We start from the raw sequence: 19,978 nt of genomic DNA, 5'->3' as shown, positions 1-19,978 counted from the left end.
GCCACTTTAGTGAGGGCGATCAGGGAAAACTCCAGAGACACTTCAAGTTCTGGTACATGTAAAGAACTTACACAGAGCATCCTCCAGCTGCCCCACTTGCTGTGTGACCTTGAACAAGTTCCTTCCCTCATAAAATACAGACACTGACAGTTCCTATCTGGTAGGGTTCTAAAGAGGATGGACTGTACGTAAGGCACCTAGAGCCGTATGTGGCACAGAATAAGATGTCAACCATCACTCCCTCTAATCCTAACCACGTAACAGTCTATCCCTCTCAGGTAAGTCAACAGAGTTTCATCTCCCCGTGCCTGTTTTCTACCCCAGGTAATGAGGATACGGCAGCGCAACACATCCTGTGGGGCTGCAGAGTCGCATTCCTGGCACCAGTGCCAAGGCTGCGGCTCACATTTGGGGATGGAATGAAAAAAAGCCCCTAGGAGCTGGGCGCAGTGGCTCACACCTATAATCCCAGCACTCTGGGAGGCCGAGCCGGGCGGATCACCTGAGGTCAGGAGTTTGAGACCAGCCTGGCCAACATGGCGAAATCCCGACTCTACTAAAAAAAAACAACAAAAATTAGCTGGGCGTGGTGGCGGGTGTCTATAATCCCAGCTACTCAGGAGGCTGAGGCAGGAGAACTGCTTGAACCCAGGAGGCGGAGGTTACAGTGAGCCAAGATCGTGCCACTGCACTCCAGCCTGGGCGACAGAGCCAGACTCCATCTCAAAAAAGAAAAAGAAAGAAAGAAAAAAAAAGCCCCTAGGGGTCTCCCCCATAGTCCCTTCCCCACTGTTCCCTGGGGGAAAAAAGGCTGTTCCTGGCAATTACAAATACCAAAGCCCTGCCCATTGGCCACCCAGAGTCGGCCACACTCTCCGTTGCCAAGGAAACCACACAACCGGGTAGACTCGCCCCTTCGGCCACCATCCAGCGACTCTGTCCCTCTCTCGGTGTCCCGGATATTAGATATAGTGAGTTCCTCTTCAAAGGTTCAGCTTGTTCAACTCCCTTGTTCTTTGTTCTCCATCTTCAAAGTCTAACTTCCTTGTTCTTTGTGTCTCCTTGCCCTTAGTTACCCGCTCTGTAACTGTCCTTCCCGCCAAAACCGCTCGTCCCGCCACTGTAACCCACATCCCTGTTCTATTTGAAATAGCCAATCGAAGGCCGGGCGCGGTGGCTCACGCTTGTAATCCCAGCACTTTGGGAGGCCGAGGCGGGCAGATCACGAGGTCAGGAGATCGAGACCACGGTGAAACCCCGTCTCTACTAAAAATACAAAAAATTAGCCGGGCGTGGTGGCGGGTGCCTGTAGTCCCAGCTACTGGGAGAGGCTGAGGCAGGAGAATGGCGTGAACCCAGGAGGCGGAGCTTGCAGTGAGCCGAGATCGCGCCACTGCACTACTGCACTCCAGCCTGGGCGACAGAGCGAGACTCCGTCTCAAAAAAAAAAAAAAAAAAAAAAGAAATAGCCAATCGAGATCAGCTTAGATTGTGTGGTCCAACTCCAGCTAGTGGGACAAGACACAGAAACCTTCCCTCCTTTGTTCGGTATGCTCTTGCAGCGGCCAGAAGAGCGAGAAGTAAGTTTGCTAAGTTTACTTCTGCAGAAGGGTGCTGCTCGCTCTTCTGTTTCTTCCCTTCCATCGAGCATCAGCTGCTCCTCAGAAGAGCTTTTTGTTTCAGGGGTAAAGGGAGAAGGATTTAGAGCAAAAATCTTAGAAGACACAGAGGTCAAATATAAAAATTGATCAGCCCACGTTAAATTTCTGCTAATCCCTGAAGCGGGAACTAACCTGTTAGGAAGAGACTTAAAGTTAGGTATAGATTTACATGTTAGCCCAGAAGGATTCCTCACCTCATTAAACCTACTTATCACCACGAAGAAAAATACGTTCATCTCGATGTCTGGTCAAGTGAAGGGAATCGGGGAAGACTCCAAGTCCTGCCCCACCCCGCCATACATATAAAGTTAAAAACCCCGGGGGGAAATAGTAAGAAGGAAGCAATATCCCATCCCCTTAGAAGGCAGAATAGGCCTAAAACCTATCATTGAGAGTCTCATTAGAGACGGGCTCCTTGAACCCTGTGTGTCCCCTTATCTCAATACTGCCTGTAAGAGAGTCAGATGGGTCATACCGACTAGTGCAAGACCTCTGGGCCATCAACCAGATATTCCAGACTACTCGCCCTGTTGTCCCTAATCCTTACACCCTCCTCAGCAAAATTCCATACGACCATCAGTGGTTTACAGTAATATATTTAAAGGATGCCTTTTGGGCATGCTCCTTGGCTGAGGACAGCTGAGACATTTTTGCTTTCGAATGGGAAGATCCCCATTCTGGACGGAAGCAATGGTATCGACGGACAGTTCTCCCCGAAGACTTCACAGACTCCTCTAACCTCTTCGGTCAGATTCTAGAACAAGTTCTAGAACAAATTTCTACCCCAAGACACACGCCTGCTCCAATACGTGGATGACCCGCTGGTATATGATGAAGCTATAGAACAGATAGCTCTCCATCCACCTCCTTAACCATTTGCAAGGAAAAGGGTTACGGGGTTTCAAAGGGAAAGCTTCAATTCGTACATCCAGAAGTTAAATACCTAGGACACTTGATAAGTAAGGGCAAACGAAGGATAGGGACTGAACGCGTTGAAGGGATCGTGTCCTTCTTACCTTTGCCTAAAACTAAGCAGGAACTCATAACATTCCTAGGATTGGTTGGATATTGCCGCTTACGGATTGACTCATATGCCCTAAAAACAAAAACTTTATACCTAAAGCTTGCCCAAGAAAAGCCTGACCCTCTTCTGTGGACCTCTGAAGAAATCCACCAGGTTGAAGAACTAAAACATATGCTCATAACTGCCCCGTCCTAGCACTGCCTTCCCTAGAAAAGCCATCTCACCTTTTCATTAATGTAAACAAGGGGGTAGCTTTAGGGGTACTTACTCAAGAAGATGGGGGTCACTGGCAACCTGTGGCCTTCCTGTCGAAAGTTTTAGATCCAGTAACCTGTGGACGGCTTGAATGTATTCAATCCATCGCGGCTACCGCTTTGTTAACTGAAGAAAGCAGAAAGCTGACCTTTGGGGGAAATTTAGTTGTGAGCATGCCTCATCAAGTTAGAATTATCTTAAACCGGAAAGCAGGGAGATGGCTCACTGACTCAAAAATTTTAAAGTATGAAGCTATCCTATTAGAGAGATGATTTAACACTAACCACTGATAATTCACTTAACCCAGCAGGTTTCCTAACAGGGAATCCAAATCTAAAAGGACCTGAGCACGAGTGTTTAGATTCAGGCCCGATGTAAGGGAGACCCCTTTCAAACAGGGCAGCACTTATTTATAGATGGCTCTTCCCAGGTAACTGAAGGAAAAAGACACAATGGATATTCAGTAGTCTATGGAAAAGCCCTTGCAGAAGGAGGGTCAGGAAGGCTGCCCAATCATTGGTCCGCCCAAACACGTGAATTGTTTGCAATGAATCAAGCCTTAAAGCACTTGCAAAACCAAGAAGGAACTATTTATTCTGATTCCAAGTACGCCTTCGGGCTAGCTCATACCTTTGGAAAAATTTGGACCGAATGAGGTCTCATTAATAGCAAAGGCCAAGACCTTGTCCACAAGGAATTAATCACCCAAGTATTAGGTAACCTCCAGCTGCCAGAAGAAATAGCTACTGTCCATGTCCCAGGACACCAGAAAGGTCTTTCTTGTGAAAGTCGAGGGAATAACGTTGCAGATCAAATAGCCAAACAAGCTACCATTTCCTCCGAAACGCTCACTTTTCACCTAATCCCTTGCCTTCCTCCCCCGACCGCAGTTCCCATCTCCTCTTCCACTGAAAAAGAGAAATTAATAAAAATAGGGGCCAAAGAGAATTCCGAAGGGAAATGGGTGTTACCAGACCAAAGAGAAATGTTATCCAAACCCCTCATGAGAGAAGTCTTATTTCAGCTGCATCAAGAAATTCACTGGGGACCCCAAGCCATGTGTGATGCAGTTCTCAGGGTTTAGGGATGTACAGGAATTTATACTCTGGAAAGACAAGTTACAGATAGTTGTCTAATATGCAGAAAGACTAATAAGCAGACCCTAAGAAAACCACTCCTTGGGGAAAGGAGTCCAGGGTTAAGACCGTCCCAAAGTGTCCAAATTGATTACACCGAAATGCCCCCAACTGGTTGCCTAAAGTACTTATTAGTGATAGTAGATCACCTTATGCACTGGAGGGAACCTATTCCCTTTTTAAGTGCAACTGCTAATAATGTAATTAAAGCATTGATTGAGAATATTATACGCAGGTTTAATAGATTAATAGAAAATATTGATTCAGATAATGGGACTCATTTCACTGCCCATGTCATCAACAAACTAGCCCAAGTACTAGACATAGCAGGGGAATACCACACTCCCTGGCACCCACCTTCATCAGGAAGAGTGGAAAGAATGAACCAAACTCTGAAGAGTCACTTACCCAAATCAATCTTAGAGACTCAGTTGCCATGGACTAAATGCCTTCCCATTGCCTTGTTAAGAATCCGAGCTGCCCCTCAGAAAGATGCTGGCTTATCCCCTTATGAAATGCTATATGGGTTGCCTTATCTACACTCCATTGCCGACATTGCTATGTTTGAAACAAAAGATCAGTTTCTTAAAAACTATAAACTTGGTCTATCCTCCACTTTTTCTTCCCTCAGGACTGAAGGCCTCTTAGCACAGACGCCAGCCCTAGAGTTTCCAGCACACCAGCATCAGCCTGGGGATCACGTTCTCATCAAAAGCTGGAAGGAGGGAAAACCTGAACCAGCTTGGGAAGGGCCTTATCTGGTACTCTTTTTTTTTTTTTTTTTTGAGACGGAGTCTCGCTCTTTCACCCAGGCTGGAGTGCAGTGGCGCGATCTCGGCTCACTGCAAGCTCTCCGCCTCCCGGGTTCACGCCATTCTCCTGCCTCAGCCTCTCCGAGTAGCTGGGACTACAGGCGCCCGCCACCACGCCCGGCTAATTTTTTGTATTTTTAGTAGAGACGGGGTTTCACCGTGGTCTTGATCTCCTGACCTCGTGATCCGCCCGCCTCGGCCTCCCAAAGTGCTGGGATTACAAGCATGGGCCACCGTGCCCGGCCTATCTGGTACTCTTAACTACTGAAACAGCGATCCGAACGGCTGAAAAAGGATGAGCACACTACACGCAGGTGAAAGGAGTAATGTCCACAGACAGGGAAAAATGGGCTGTCACCCCGGGACCCACCCCTACCAATCTAACCCTAAAAAGGGCTTAATAATCACTTGTTTATTTTTCCTTTTCTTTCCAACAGAAGGTCATCTTGTCATCAATGTGACTCAGGCTAACCATCCCTTGACCCTTCAGTTCGACCCTTGTTCAGTTACCCCGTGCAGATACGAACAAGCTCAAAGGCAGCTATCCAATGTAGGTAAGTATGTCCATATCGCAGAGAGTCAAACAAGTATAAGTATGGAGCCTTAAAGGGCCCCTGTGCTGACTAGGCAAATGTTTGGTGGACCAACCAATATGGGAGGTGGACAGCCAACCCCCCTCCTTTAAATAAGTTGCGGAAAGTCAAACAAAAACTCTAACTTATCCATGGTTCAACTCCACCAAATTGTAAGCCACTGCAGTGTAACCCCTTATTGCTAATTATAGATAATCCCCAAACAATGGCCCAAGAACCCTCTGTATTTGGACGGTATGGGTTAGGAGCAGATGTTACAGGACGGGATCCCATAGGAACCCTCCAAGGTTGACTAGACCATCGGCGGTTAAAAACAATGAAGAAACCCAGACCCAGAGTCCAGGGAACGTATGGGACCCAACGCTCTCCCCAAACATATCAGGCCCAGCGTTCCCCTCCCCTCTCCACAACGACCCAGCCAAAGTAGCAGTTGTAGAAGTAAGAGACCTAAAGCAAACTCTAGCAACTGAAACAGGGTACTGAGACGCAAACGCCTGGATGGAATGGATTAAATATTCCGTCTGCACTTTAAACAAAAGTGATTGTTACACTTGTGCACACGGTAGACCAGAGGCCCAGATTGTCCCCTTTCCACTTGGATGGTCCTCCAGCTGAGCGGGCATGGGCTGTATGGTAGCTCTTTTCCAGGACCCCACAGCCTGGGGTGATAAATCGTGCTGAGCTCTCTCTCTGCTGTTCCCTGAGGTTCAACACCCTGCAGGTCAGCCCCTGAGGGCTACCCAGCTTCCGTCTCCCAATGCCAATTTTACTTTGTGCCTCTTGTGACAAGGAAAATTTGGCATTCCTTGGGGACCTAACAGGATGCAGTGAGCTTAAGCCCTTCCAAGAGCTTACCCATGAATCTGCCCCTAATCATTCATCCTGAGCAGATGCATGGTGGCATTGTGGTGGACCATTACTGGATACTCTGCCAAGTAACTGCAGCGGTACTTGTGCTCTGATCCAATTGGCCATCCCTTTCGCTCTGGCATTTCATCAACCAGAAGAAGTAAAAACAAGGCACCGTAGATTAAGAGATGCCCCCCGCGGTTCCTCTGACCCTCATGTTTATATAGATGCCACTGGAGTTCCCCGAGGGGTACCTGATGAATTTAAGGCTCGTAATCAAATAGCTGCAGGATTTGAGTCTATGTTTTTCTGGTGGTTAACTATAAATAAAAATGTAGATTGGATAAATTACATCTATTACAACCAGCAACAATTTGTTAATTATACTAGGAATGTTATCAAAGGAACAGCTGAACAACTAGGACCCACCAGTCAAATGGCTTGGGAAAATAGAATAGCATTAGAAATGATACCAGCAGAGAGGGGTGGCGTTTGTGTCATGCTTGGAACCCAGTGTTGTACTTTTATCCCCAATAATACTGCTCCTGACGGAACCATAACAAAGGCACTGCAAGGTCTTACTGCTTTATCCAATGAGCTAGCTTAAAATTCTGGGATAAACGATCCCTTCACTGATCTAATGGGAAGATTGTTCGGCAGGTGGAAAGGTCTTATGTCCTCGATCCTTATCTCCCTTGCCATTGTAATAAACGTGTTTATTCTCGTAGGATGTCGTATCATACCCTGTGCCTGAGGGTTAATACAAAGACTTACGGAGACAGCTCTCACTACAACCTCCAATATCCCCCCGCCTTATTCAGACAAACTTCTACTTTTAGAAAACCAAGAACAGCAAAGTCAAGACATGCTAAAAAGGTTTGAAGAGAAAGAAGTATGAAAATCAAGAGGGGGAAACGGTTCGATACAGTGAATTCTTCTTCAAAGGTTCAGCTTGTTCAACTCCCTTGTTCTTTGTTCTCCATCTTCAAAGTCTAACTTCCTTGTTCTTTGTGCCTCCTTGCCCTTAGTTACCCGCTCTGTTTAACTGCCCTTCCCGCCGAAACTATTCTTCCCACCGAAACCGCTCGTCCCACCACTGTAACCCACACCCCTGTTCTATTTGAAATAGCCAATTGAGATTAGCTTAGATTGTGTGGTCCAACTCCAACCAGTAGGGACAGGACACAAAAACAGGGACTGACTGCGTTAGGGATAAAAACCCCTTCCAGGCTGGGCGCGGTGGCTCACGCCTATCATCCCAGCACTTTGGGAGGCCAACTCCCTGAGCTCAGGAGTTCGAGATCAGCCTGTAGGACACAGTAAATTCCTCTTCAAAGATTTTAGCCTGTTACCTTCCTTTAAATTCAAGAGGGGAAAAATAATAAACACAATGAATTATGAGTTCCATTTTAAAGAACCAATGTCAGTACGTTCAGCTTCCCTGTTCTTTGTTCTCCATTTTAAAGTTTAACCCCTCGTTCTTTACGCCTCCTCGCCCCTAGTTTCAGTAAACGACCCCTTCCTAGCTTCTATCACCTGCTCTGTCCTTAGTCATCCTGAGTCACCTGCTCTGTAACCATCCTTCCCACCGAAACTACTTACCACACCACTCAGGCTGGTGCCCCTGCCCTCTTTGAAATAACCAATCGGAACTAGCTTAGACTGTGCGATCCAACCCTAGCCAATATGGGAAAGACACAGCAGTAGAGAGTAGCTGTGTAAGAGATAAGAACCCCTTCCCCTCCCTTGTTGGTGTGCTCTCGCCATTGCTCCATCCGCAAGATGTACCCTTCTATAGAAGTAAATTTGCCTTGCTGAGAAAACGTTTTGCCAGAGTGCTGATTCTTCTTTGCGGCATCCAAAATTTATTTCCAAGAAGCCTGACCAACATGGTGAAACCCCGTCTCTACTTAAAATACAAAATTAGCCGGGCGTGGTGGCGTGCGCCTGTAATCCCAGCTACTCTGGAGGCTGAGGCAGGAGAGTCGCTTGAACCCGGGAGGCGGAGGTTGCAGTGACCCAAAATCGCGCCACTGCACTCCAGCCTGGGAAACAAGAGCGAAACTCCGCCTGAAAAACAAACAAAAAAACAAAGACAAAAACAAAAACCCTTCCCTCCTTTGTTCTGTTGGCTCTCTTGCAGCGGCCAGAAGAGCGAGCAGCACCCTTCTGCATAAGTAAATTTGCTAAATTTCCCTTGCTGAGAAATCCTTTGGGTGCTCGTTTTCTTTGCGACTCCGAGCTCTTATTCCAACACAGAGATTCCCAGCCTCTTACCCGGGAGACGCCTTCCTCGCCGCCCAGCGTCGGCAGCATCTTAGCCACATCACGCACCACGCCCGGGTACTCGACGCACACCATGCGTCGCTCCCGCCTCAGCTCCACGGGGACGGCGGCCCCCAGCCCCAAATCGGCCTCCTCCGCCGCCATCCCTGCGCGTCTGGCAGGGCCCGCCATGGTCCGTCCCACAAAGTGCTCCCAAAGGCCTCGCCTCAATTGTTCCGCGAAGGAATCGTTCCGGGCTCCCTCACCGCTCGCGTCATCCTAACTCCCCGGGCTCAGCAAGACTCGAGGGCCTTCGGGGAGCAAGTGGCCCATGGGAGGCCCCATGGCTTCGGGAAAACGACCGCCGTGTCCTCGACTTTTTATTTAAAACGAAGCGGGTTAGTGTACCGGGCAGGGCAAGCACCCGTCTCTCCTGCTAGCCAGCGAGGGACCCGGAGAATAATAAAACACCAACCTCCCTCTACTTCAGCCAATGAGAATCCGAGGGCCGAGCGAGCTTTTTGAGCCAATGAGAAGTCCGGAGGACGCTAGGTCCCACCTTCTTCTCCAGCTCCATACGCTTTAACCAATAAAGAACTAGGATTTGACTACGTCCCTGCCCTCTTCTGGGTATTCCACCCAATGACAGCTCGGGGGCGGGCCAAAGGCAGACTTCCGGCCCGCCTGCATGGGTGGGAAAAAGTCCCGGCTGGCAATTGATTTCCGGGTGAGGGTGGGCCTGGGGTTTTGTCTGTGTTGGCGCTTCTTCTCCCAGGCTCCTGCAGCCACCTCGGGACTAGGTTTCTAACGGCGCCTGCGGGGGGGCCTCGCGGAGCTGGATGTGGAAAAGGCGAGCGCGGGGGAACTGTGCTGTAAAAACTCGCCCTGCCTCCACAGAAAGCCCCGAAGCGCCGGCGTTTGTCTGTTAGGCAGGCTGACATTAAGCGCCTACTGTGTGCTGGGCCCTACTTAAGACCCGGGGGGGAGAACAGCGTCTGTCCGGTAGGCGCCCAGGGCTGCTGCGAAGCCCCGGAGCGAGGAGTGTGGCCCCTCAAACAGGGAGGAGATGAGGTCCGAGGCCGACCGAGGTCAGAGACCCGCACCCACGAAAAGGGTCCACCCGTCGGGCTGGCTGCTTCCCAGTGCCGTGGAGAGCCCCTGAAGGTTTCCTTTTTTGAGCAGGAATCTCGCTGTGTCGCCCAGGCTAGAGTGCAGTGGCGCTTTCTCGGCTCACTGCAAGCTCCGCCTCCCTGGTTCAAGCTATTCTCGTGCCCCAGCCTCCTGAGTAGCTGGGATTACAGGCGCCTACCACCACGCCCCGTTAATTTTTGTGTTTTTAGTAGAGACGAGGTTTCACCATGTTGGCCAGGCCGGTCTCGAACTCCTGACCTCAAATGATCCGCCTGCCTAGGCCTCCCCAAGTCCTGGGATTACAGGCGTAAGCCACCGCGCCTGGCCCCTTGAAGGGTTTTATGCGGAGCAGTGATCCCATTCATGCATTTAAAAGACCTCTCTGGCTGTTGTGTGAATATATCAAAGGGGGCGAAAGTGAATTCAGATAAACCAGCTCCGAGACTGCATAATCCAGTCAAGAGATGAAGGGACTGGGTTTGAGAATATTGGGAGATGAGAATCATGGCCCAGCACAGTGGCTCGCGCCTGTAATCCCAGCACTTTGGGAGGCTGAGGCGGGAGGATCACTTGAGCCCGGGAGTTGGAGGCCAGCCTGGGCAACATGGGAAGACCCCATTTCTACCAAAAAAATACAAAATTAACCGGCCGTGGTGGCGCATACCAGTAGTCCCAACTACTCAAGAGGCTGAGGCAGGAGGATCCTTTGAGCCCTGGAGTTGGAGGCTGCAGTGAGCTATGATCATGCCACTTGCATTACAGGTAGAAATTAGTAAGAGCAAGTGACCCCTTGGGTATGGGTACCCCAAGTTTCTGAAGTGATTTTTTTTTTTTGAAAGACACGATCTCCCTCTTGTCACCCAGGCTAGAGTGTAGTGGTGTGATCATGGCTCACTGCAGCCCCGAACTCCTGGCTCAAGTGGTCCTCCTGCCTCAGCCTCCTGAGTAGTTGGGACTACAGGCGTGCACCACCATACCCGACTTATTTTGTATTTGTGTGTGTGTGGTGATGGGGTCTCACTATGTTGCCTAAAGTCATTTCTTTTTGTTGTTTGTTTGTTTTGAGACGGAGCCTTGCTCTGTCACCAGGCTGTAATGCAGTAGCACAATCTCTGCTCACTGCGACCTCTGACTCCCTGGTACAAGCGATTCTCCTGCCTCAGCCTCCCGAGTAGCTGGGATTATAGGCATGCGCCACCACGCCCAGCTAATTTTTGTATTTTTAGTAGAGATGGGGTTTCACCATGTTGACCAGGATGGTCTCGATTTCCTGATATCATGATCTGCCCACCTCGGCCTCCCAAAATGCTGGGATTACAGGTGTGAGCCACCGTGCCCAGCCTGTGATTTCTTAACAGAAGAGTACCTGATTGCTCTCGATGGGTTTAAGAAGGCAGAATAAATAGCTGCATGAATTCAGCCCACTGAATACATTCTAAAGTGTAACCTCAATGTGAAATATATTGTATTGTAATTGTATTGTAATTGGAAGGCTGGGTCAGGAGCCCCAAAGCTTTGAAAGAATGCCTCCTGAGAGTGCGGTGATGATGGTTGAGCTAGAAGAACCACGTATTTCCACAGGGAGCTGCACGCGAGGACCCGGTGGTCCCTGACCTGCCCTCTCCAGCGGGGACCTGCACTTTCTGTCACCAAAGAGGATTCTCTGTAGGGAGGCCAGGATGATTCTCCAGAATTTACCGTGCCTTGAGATGAAATTTCCTTTCAAGCTTCCTTGTGTCCTTTTGTCCTCATTCCATGTTCACCAATCTTCTGATTGTTTCCTTTTCCAGAAAGGAGAATCTGAATAACATGTATATTTTAACCTTGCCTGCAATTGTAAATCAATAAATTGGTGTATTTACATCAGATCCCTGTGAGTTTGGTGCACATAAGACAGTCATGAAGACTTGGTCACTGTTGGTAGAGTTGGCCAATAAAATATTGAACACAGTTAAATTTGAATTCATGCAATATTTTGGGCATATTTATACTAAATATGTGTTATCTGAGGTTCATATTTAGCTAGGTGATTTTTTAATTTGCTAAATATGGCACTCCCACCTCTGGGTATTGAAGAGATTGAGTTTCTGAACTTGGAAAGCTGATTCCAAACCACCTGGAACCTTAGTGAACCCACCCTGCAATCCATTGACCCTCTAGTTTGTCTGCTCTATTTTTGCTCCTTACTGAAGCAAGAGTGATCTTTCTGGAATGAGATCGCAGTCTGTCCCCGCCTCCAGTGACTCCCCAGCATCCCTGGCCCACCACCCAGCTAACTACTCCTTCCCTTTAGGTTGTTGCCTCAGACTTCACTTTGCCTGGTAAATCCTCCCTGACCCCAAAACACTAGTTTGGTGCCATCCTCGCTGCCCAAGGCCCCAAACCCACTGCATCATGGAGCCGGAAGCACTATTATTATTTTTCTTTTTTACTTTTCCACTTGAGTGGCAACTTTCTGAGGACAGGGACCATGTCCGTCTCATTCACCACTGTCTTCCCACTGTCACCACTGCCTTGCATGGGGCTGAGCACAGAGCAGGTGCTCAGGAAGTATTTACTGAACAACTGAATGAGGCCACTTGACTTATTTGAGCCTTCAATCGAGCCCCAGGTCAGGGCATGGTCATGGGGACACTAAATCAAGGCTTGTCAGACGAGGAGTGTCCCTTAGTGCACAGGAAGTGAGGAGAGGGGCTGGGTGTGAGGGGAAGACAAGGGACCAACCCCAGGGCATCAGACCAAGCTTTTTGAGATTAGACTTGGTCCTGCCTGAGATCCAAAGCAGGAGGTCAGAGGCAGGAGCAGTAAGGCCGGGCTGGGAGCAGAGACAGGCCAAGAAAGATCAGGAAGCCAGTTAAAAAGTAGCTTTGGCTGGGAGCGGTGGCTCATGCCTGTAATCCCAGCACTTTGGGAGGCTGCGGCGGGTGGATCACTTGAGGTCAGGAGTTTGAGACCAGCCTGGCCAACATAGTGAATCCCTGTCTCTACTAAAAATACAAAAATTAGCCACGTGTGGTAGCACATGCCTGTAATCCCAGCTACTCAGGAGGCTGAGGCAGGAGACTCGCTTGACCCCAGGAGGTGGAGGTTGCAGTTAGCGGAGATCATGCCACTGCACTCCAGCCTGAGTGACAGTGAGACTCTATCTCAAAAAAAAAAAAAAAAAAAGTAGCATTAACGTTCTCCAAAACCTTGCAGCATTCAGAGCAGGCAGCTGTGACAGTATATGTGCACTGAGGGGACGCTTTCTCTGCCTGGATTCAGGGCATATGCTACGGCTTGAAAATGTCCCCCAAATTTCATGTGTTGGAAACTTAATTTGTCTGCCCTCATGAATAATTAATGTTGGCTCAGCCCTCATGCATGGATTAATGTCGCTGTTGTGGGAGTGAGTTGCTTATCTCTTTGTTACAGAGGCAAGCTCTCTCCGGCTCCCTCTCTCCTGCCCTCTTGCATGTGTGCCTTCCACCATGTTATGGCACAGCAAGAATGCAAAGACCCTTAGCAGATGCTGCCATCGTGTCCTTGAACTTCTCAGCTTCCAGAACTACAAGAAACAAATGTCTTTCCTGTAGGAATTACCCAGTCTAGGATATTCTGTTATAACAGCAGAAAACAGACTAATGCGGCATCCTTCTCGCATCTTGCCCCACTGTGGGGTGGCAGATTTCGTCTCACTGGACAGAAGGGCACTACAGCTCTAGCCACTTCCTATGGGCTGGATTGGGCACACTGGGGGTGGGGGGGCCGCCTCTGTGCACCACTTCCACACGGGAGAGATTCGGAGCTCCTGAAGGACGCTTGGGTGCTGCAACCAGCATTTGTTGCTCAGGGAGAGGAATATAAACTCTCCAGGGAAAGGGAGACTCCCTTTCCAGGTCTGCTAAGTGGCGGGTGCTTTTCCTTGGCACTGATGCTACTGCTAGACCACAGTCCGCTTGGCAACAGGGGTCTTCCCAGACGCTGGCGTTACCGCTAGACCAAGGAGCCCTCTGATGGTCCTGTCTGGGCAAAACAGAAGGCTCGCACTCTTGTCTTCTGGTCACTCCTCACTATGTCCCTTCAGCTCCTATCTCTGTATGGCCTGGCTTTTCCTAGGTTATGATTGTAGAGCGAGGATTATTTGAATAAAGAGTAATTACTACAAACTAATAATTAGTGATACTTATATATAATCATATCTATGGTCTATATCTAGTATAACTCTTGTTATTTTATATATTTTATTATACTGGAACAGCTCGTGCCCTCGGTCTCTTGCCTCTGCACCTGGGTGGCTTGCTGCCCACAGGTGGGGACCCCTGGCACAAGACACAGAAGGGTGCATCTTCCACCACCACCCCTTGGAGCTGAGCTCCTCTTTCCAGACTCAGGGACCCTCCTGCTGAAGGGACCGAGGAGTTGGCCCCCTCGGGGATAGTTTGGGTTTTAGGCTGAATCTTGGCCTTAGCCAAGGACCTGGCAGAAGCTTTGCCATTGAGAAGCTTTGAGCTGCTGTTGGCACGAGGAGGGAGGATGAGTCTGCATCACCCGTTGGGCGTCACTTCTGTGCGTGGGCACTGCCCTGCTTGGTTTGAAGATTTTTTTGGCTTAAATGTTTAATTTCCTGTGATGTGAGTGGGGTGGGGGGCGGGAAATGGGATCTTACTGTCACCTTGCTACTGGATGCTGGCCTCTAGAACTCTGAAAATGACATTTGTGTTGTGTTTTCAGCCACCCAGTGTGTGGCGATTTCTTACGGCCACCTTAGGAGATGAATACAGATCAAGGAGTCCTTGAATTTCCAGAGCATTTCGAGAATTCATTTTTGGGTCATAATTTTTTTTTTTCCTTTTTGAGACGGAGTCTTGCTCTGTTGCCCAGGCTGGAGGACAGTGGCATGATCTTGGCTCACTGCAACCTCCACCTCCCAGGTTCAAGCAATTCTCCTGCCTCAGCCTCCTGAGTAGCTGGGACTACAGGACCATGCCATCTCACCCGGCTAATTTTTGTATTTTTAGTAGACACGGGGTTTCACCATGTTTGCCAGACTGGTCTCGAACTCCTGACCCCATGATCCACCTGCCTCGGCCTCCCAAAATGCTGGGATTACAGGCGTGAGCCACTGCGTCCGGCCGAGTCATAACATTTTCTAGCATGAGCAGGTCAGGTTTTCTTCTTTTAAGTTACTGGAGCTCACTCACTATAAATCGGGCCTCCCCCCTTCATTCGTTACCCCTCCTATGGGGCCAGAGACCACCCATTTCCAGGCTGGGGGTCCTCTTTGAGGTACTGACCATCACTGGGGGCCCATGGTGTAAATGTCACAGCCCAGCCTGGGTGGCTGAATTGCAGCAAGTGTTGTCCCCACCCACTCTCCAGATTATATGTTAAAACTCTAACTCCCTGAGCTGGTATTAGGAGTTGCTGCCTTGGGAGGTGATTAGGTCACGAGTGCGGGGCCCTCGTGGCGGGATTAGTGCCCTCATAGAGGAGACGAGGGTGCGTGCTCTCCCCACTCTGCTGTGTGAGGTCACAGCAAGAAGGCAGTCGCCTGCCAGGCAGGAAAAGGACCCTTGCCAGACCCTGTATCTGCCCGCACCTTGACCTGGGACTTCCCTGCCCTTAGAACTGCGAGAAATAAATTTCTGTTTAAGCCCTCCAGTCTATGACATTTTTGTTCTAGTAGCCTGAACTAAGACCGATCACTTCACAGCAGCCATTCAGATATCCATTTACCAAATGATCCCCGCAATGTGCCGGATCCTGTGCTGGGCTCAGACGATGAAGCCCGGAGGACCGCCCCTCTCCGCCCTCACGGAGCTCACATTTGATTGGCAGAGACAGACAGCAGGCGAATAAAGGCAATCCACACCTAAGGTAATATCAGGTAATGAGGGCTTCCAGGAAAAACGAAGCCCAGCGCATTTCAACCGTTTCCCTGCAGTCGGCCCTGCTGGCCCCAGCCGCTGCCTCCAGACCCCGGGAAGTCACAGAGTGTGTTCTCAACTAGGTCCACACAGGCTTATATCCTCCCTGGGCAGCAGGGGCAAGCGATGTGGAAGTTAGGGGGTGGCCGGGGCCACCGTGCCCTGCCACCTATGGTCCCAGCTCAAGCACTAAGGACATGCCAGGCCCAGCCCTCAGTTGCCCCAGCATCCAGCTGAAGCCCAGCCCCTGCTCCCTGATTGTAGATGTGGGGAACATCACACAGCTGTCCTGTCTGATGAGGTGTCCCAAGGCAAAAAAGGGCCTACTGGCGGATTGACAGGGCCAAATCCCGTGGGGTGGGGGGCCTGACACTCTGGCCACCCCACAACCCCCACACCTGACTTCTGTCTGGGGCCTTGAATACTTAATACTGTCTGGGGAGGCCCTTCTGTGGTGGGGCCTGGGTGGGGGGATATTGATCCTCTACTAACTGAAGACAAGGAGGGTTTTCAAAAATGTTTTCTTTGCACCGGAGCATAATGGCTCACGCCTGTAATCCCAGCACTTTGAGAGGCTGAGGAAGGCGGATCACTGGAGGCCAGGAGTTCAAGACCAGCCTGGCCAGCATAGTGAAACCCCAACTCTACTAAATATCAAAAAAAAAAAAAAAAATTAGCCGGGCTTGGTGGCGGGCACCTGTAGTCCCAGCTACTCGAAAGGCGAGGCAGGAGAATCACTTGAACTCGGGAGGTGGAGGCTGCAGTGAACTGAGATTATGCCACTGCACTCCAGCCTGGGCAACAGAGCGAGACTTCACCTCAAAAAAAAAGTTTTCTTCGGGTCCCAGAATCTGAATATTCCTTCCTGGGATGCTAGGTCAGTCTGTGAAGCACACAGTCGGTATTTCTTTAGTATTCCCTGGTCTGGAACTGATTCCTGCACCCTGAGCGGGAGGAAGGGTGTAGTGTTGAATTTTGGCCACGAGATGGCAACAGAGCGTCCTCCTAGGCAACATCGCCACCTGGTGACCATCAGTGCCCATGACAACCTGGAAGAAAGGGCGAAGTAGCCACGCCCCAGCTTGGGGAGCTTAGAGCCTCATGGAAGCCATATGCTGTGCCAGGGCTCACCAGCCTGCTCCCGATCAGGGACCATACACACACCCACATCCAGGTCCAAGAATACTCCCACACAGTTCTAACACTGGGTGGCAAATGATGGGGACCTGGGGATGGGGTTTATGCAGATGTTTCACAATTTTCTTTTTATTTCCTAGTGGGACAACCTGTTCCAAAGGATAGTCTCCCTTTTAACCAACTTGTCATTCTGAAGCAAAATTAAATTACATACATATAGTACTGAATTTCAAAGTCTGTTCATAAAGAGTTATATTCCTAAAATAAATATTTTTTAAAATATACCAGGCAGAGGGAAATTTATAATAAAGCTAATACAATTTAAGCATCAGATTCCCTCAATTGTATGTACTTTTTGAAGGCCCTGGTAGGTCCCTTATCATTGTATTCACATAGGCATGTTTTTATAAAAACTGAAAACACAAGATTTTAACTGCAATTTAAACTGCTGTCTCTTTCTTTTCTTTTTTTTTCTTTCTTTTCTTTCTTTCTTTCTTTTTTTTTTTTTTTTTGTGAGACAGAGTCTTGCTCTGTTGCCCAGGCTGGAGTGCAGTGGCGCCATCTCAGCTCACTGCAAACTCCACCTCCTGAGTTCAAGTGGTTCTCCTGACTCAGCCTCCCTAGTAGCTGGGACTACAGGCATACCACCACACACACCCGGATAATTTTTGTATTTTTAGTAGAGACAGGGTTTCATCATGTTGGCCAGGCTCATCTCGAACTCCTGACCTCAGGTGATCTGCCCGCCTCCGTCTCCCAAAGTTCTGGGATTACAGGCGTAAGCCACCACGCCCAGCCTGCTGAATCTTTCCATGGGACCTGCCCTCTATCACAAGTCCCCTGGTGTTGGGAGACACTGGAGCAGTCACAGGCATTTGGAGAATTTGACTAAGGGGAAGTTGAATTGGGAATGCATTTAGTTTGGACTGAATGGACTGCATGTGTAGCTTGCAGTCATTTCAATTTAATAGTTATCACTGGTCATCCCATATAGAAATGGCTTCCAGGAATACACATTATTACTACCTTCTGTGACAGTTTACTGATGTTTTGACATGAAGTCTAGGGTCAAAGGAAGTATAGTGCTCAGAGTTAAAAGCTACTCTGTAGAAATTTCACCGATCAGCAGATGTGTAAAACATAAAAAGAGGAATGTAAAATGGTGTGGCCACTGTGGAAACAGTATGGCAGTTTCTCAAAATATTATTTATTTATTTATTTATTTTTGAGATGGAGTCTCCCTCTCTCGCCCAGGCTGGAGTGCAATGGTACGAGCTCGGCTCACTGCAGCCTCTGCCTCCCAAGATCAAGTGATTCTCCTGCCTCAGCCTCCCAAGTAGCTGGGACTACAGGCTACATGCCTGGCTAATTTTTGTATTTTTAGTAGAGATGGGGTTTCACTAAGTTGGCCAGGCTGGTTTTTCAACTGCTGACCTCAGGTGATCCACCTACCTCAGCCTCCCAAAGTGCTGGGATTACAGGCGTAAGCCACCGCACCCAGCATCAAAATATTAAAAATATAATTACCTAGTCAGGCACTGTGGCTCATGCCTGTAATCCCAGCACTTTGGGAGGCTGAGACAGGAGTATTGCTTGAGCCCAGGAGTTCAAGACCAGCCCGGGAAACAGAGAGATCTTGTCTCCAAAAAATTTTTAAAATAGGGCCATGCCATGCGCAGTGGCTCACACCTGTAATCCCAGCACTCTGGGAGGCCAAGGCAGGTGGATCACTTGAGGTCAGGAGTTTGAGACCAGCCTCGCCAGCATGGTGAAACCCCATCTCTACTAAAAATACAAAAATTAGCCAGGCATGGTGGCATGCGCCTGTAATCCCAGCTACTCAGGTGGCTGAGGCAGGAGAATCACTTGAACCCAGGAGGCGGAAGTTGCAGTGAGCCGAGATCGTGCCATTGCACTCCAGCTTGGGCTAGAGAGCAAGACTCCATCTCAAAAAAAAAAAAAAAGAAAAAAGAAAAAAGAAATATCTGAAAATTGCAATAAAATAGAGCATCATAAAAGCAGGTGTGCCTGCATAGTATATTCACCTTTAGAGGTCTTCCAAAGAGACTAGCCTGTAATTTTTCTTTCTCGTAAAGTGCTTGCCAGTTTTGTATAGCAAGGTTTGTGTTAGCTTTATACAATAAATTGAAAAGTGTTCTCTCTTTTTCCATTCTCTTTGTGTAACCCCGTACATGACTTGTTATCTTTCTTTTTTTATTTTGTCTTTTTAAATTTTTGTTTTTGTACCTGATTTCCTTTTTTACATGTTGGGAATGGGAGGGAGGTTTGTGACAAAGTCTTAAATTACAGATTCAGATCAAGGACCACGCAGATTTTCCAATTCTTATTGTGCAGCTTTGGTAAGTTATGTTTTATTAGGGATTATTCAGTTTCATCTAAATTTGTAAATCTATTGAGATAAAGTTATTCATAATATTCTCTTATGACCGTTTTATAGTACTCCATTGAGGTATAATTTATTTGCAGTAAAATGCACAAATCTTAAGTGTACACCTTCATGAATTTTTTGTTTTGTTTTGTTTTGAGATGGAGTTTTGCTCGGTCACCCAGGCTGGGGTGCAGTAGTGCGATCTCGGCTCACTGCAGCCTCTGTCTCCCGGGTTCAAGTGATTTTCCTGTCTCAGCCTCCTGAGTAGCTGGGACTACAGGCACACGCCACCACGCCTGGCTAATTTTTGTATTTTTAGTAGAGACAGGGTTTCGCCATGTTGGCCAGGCTGGTCTCAAACTCCTGACCTCAGGTGATCTGCCTGTCTTGATCTCCTAAAGTGCTGGGATTACAGGCATAAGCCACTGCGCCCGGCCCTTCATGAATTTTTACCTGTGAATTAATATATATACATGGGGCCATTTCCCAGATCAAGAAGAAAAACACTGCCATCATTCCAGAACATCTCATGCCTCTTTCCAGTCAATATCTCCATTGCTGTCAGACCCAACCACTGTTTGATTTCTATCACCATATATAACAGTTTGGCTGGAATTATACTCCGTATCTGTTCTGTCTGGCTTCTTTTGTTCAACATAATGATTTTGAGATTCATTTATATGGTGTGTATCAAGAGTTGTTCTTTCGGCCGGGCGTGGTGGCTCACACTTGTAATCCCAGCACTTTGGGAGGCCGAGGCGGGTGGATCACGAGGTCAGGAGATCGAGACCAGGTGAAACCCCGTCTCTACTAAAAA

The 19,978-nt window shown here is 48.6% G+C and overlaps 1 protein-coding gene and 1 long non-coding RNA gene across 2 annotated transcripts in view; one reads left to right on the top strand and one right to left on the bottom strand.

Annotated features, from left to right (window-relative positions):
* GTF3C5 (general transcription factor IIIC subunit 5) overlaps positions 1-9,064 on the bottom strand; it is a 28,425-nt gene extending 19,361 nt beyond the window's left edge. The window contains exon 1 of the mRNA XM_030818098.1: positions 8,608-9,064. Within this exon, the coding sequence (XP_030673958.1) occupies positions 8,608-8,787 (180 nt within the window). The 5' untranslated portion in view covers positions 8,788-9,064. The remainder of the gene's footprint in view (positions 1-8,607) is intronic.
* A 284-nt stretch (positions 9,065-9,348) lies between these two features.
* On the top strand, positions 9,349-11,587 carry LOC115836396. The gene is made up of 2 exons (XR_004031467.1): positions 9,349-9,597; positions 11,308-11,587. It is a non-coding gene; the product is annotated as an uncharacterized LOC115836396 (long non-coding RNA).
* Positions 11,588-19,978: the final 8,391 nt, after the last annotated feature.

The sequence above is a fragment of the Nomascus leucogenys genome, chromosome 8 (assembly GCF_006542625.1).
Source record: "Nomascus leucogenys isolate Asia chromosome 8, Asia_NLE_v1, whole genome shotgun sequence".
Classification (NCBI taxonomy): domain Eukaryota; kingdom Metazoa; phylum Chordata; class Mammalia; order Primates; family Hylobatidae; genus Nomascus; species Nomascus leucogenys.
The sequence above is the reverse complement of the archived record's forward strand: the minus strand, read 5'-3'. Positions and strand labels throughout refer to the sequence as shown.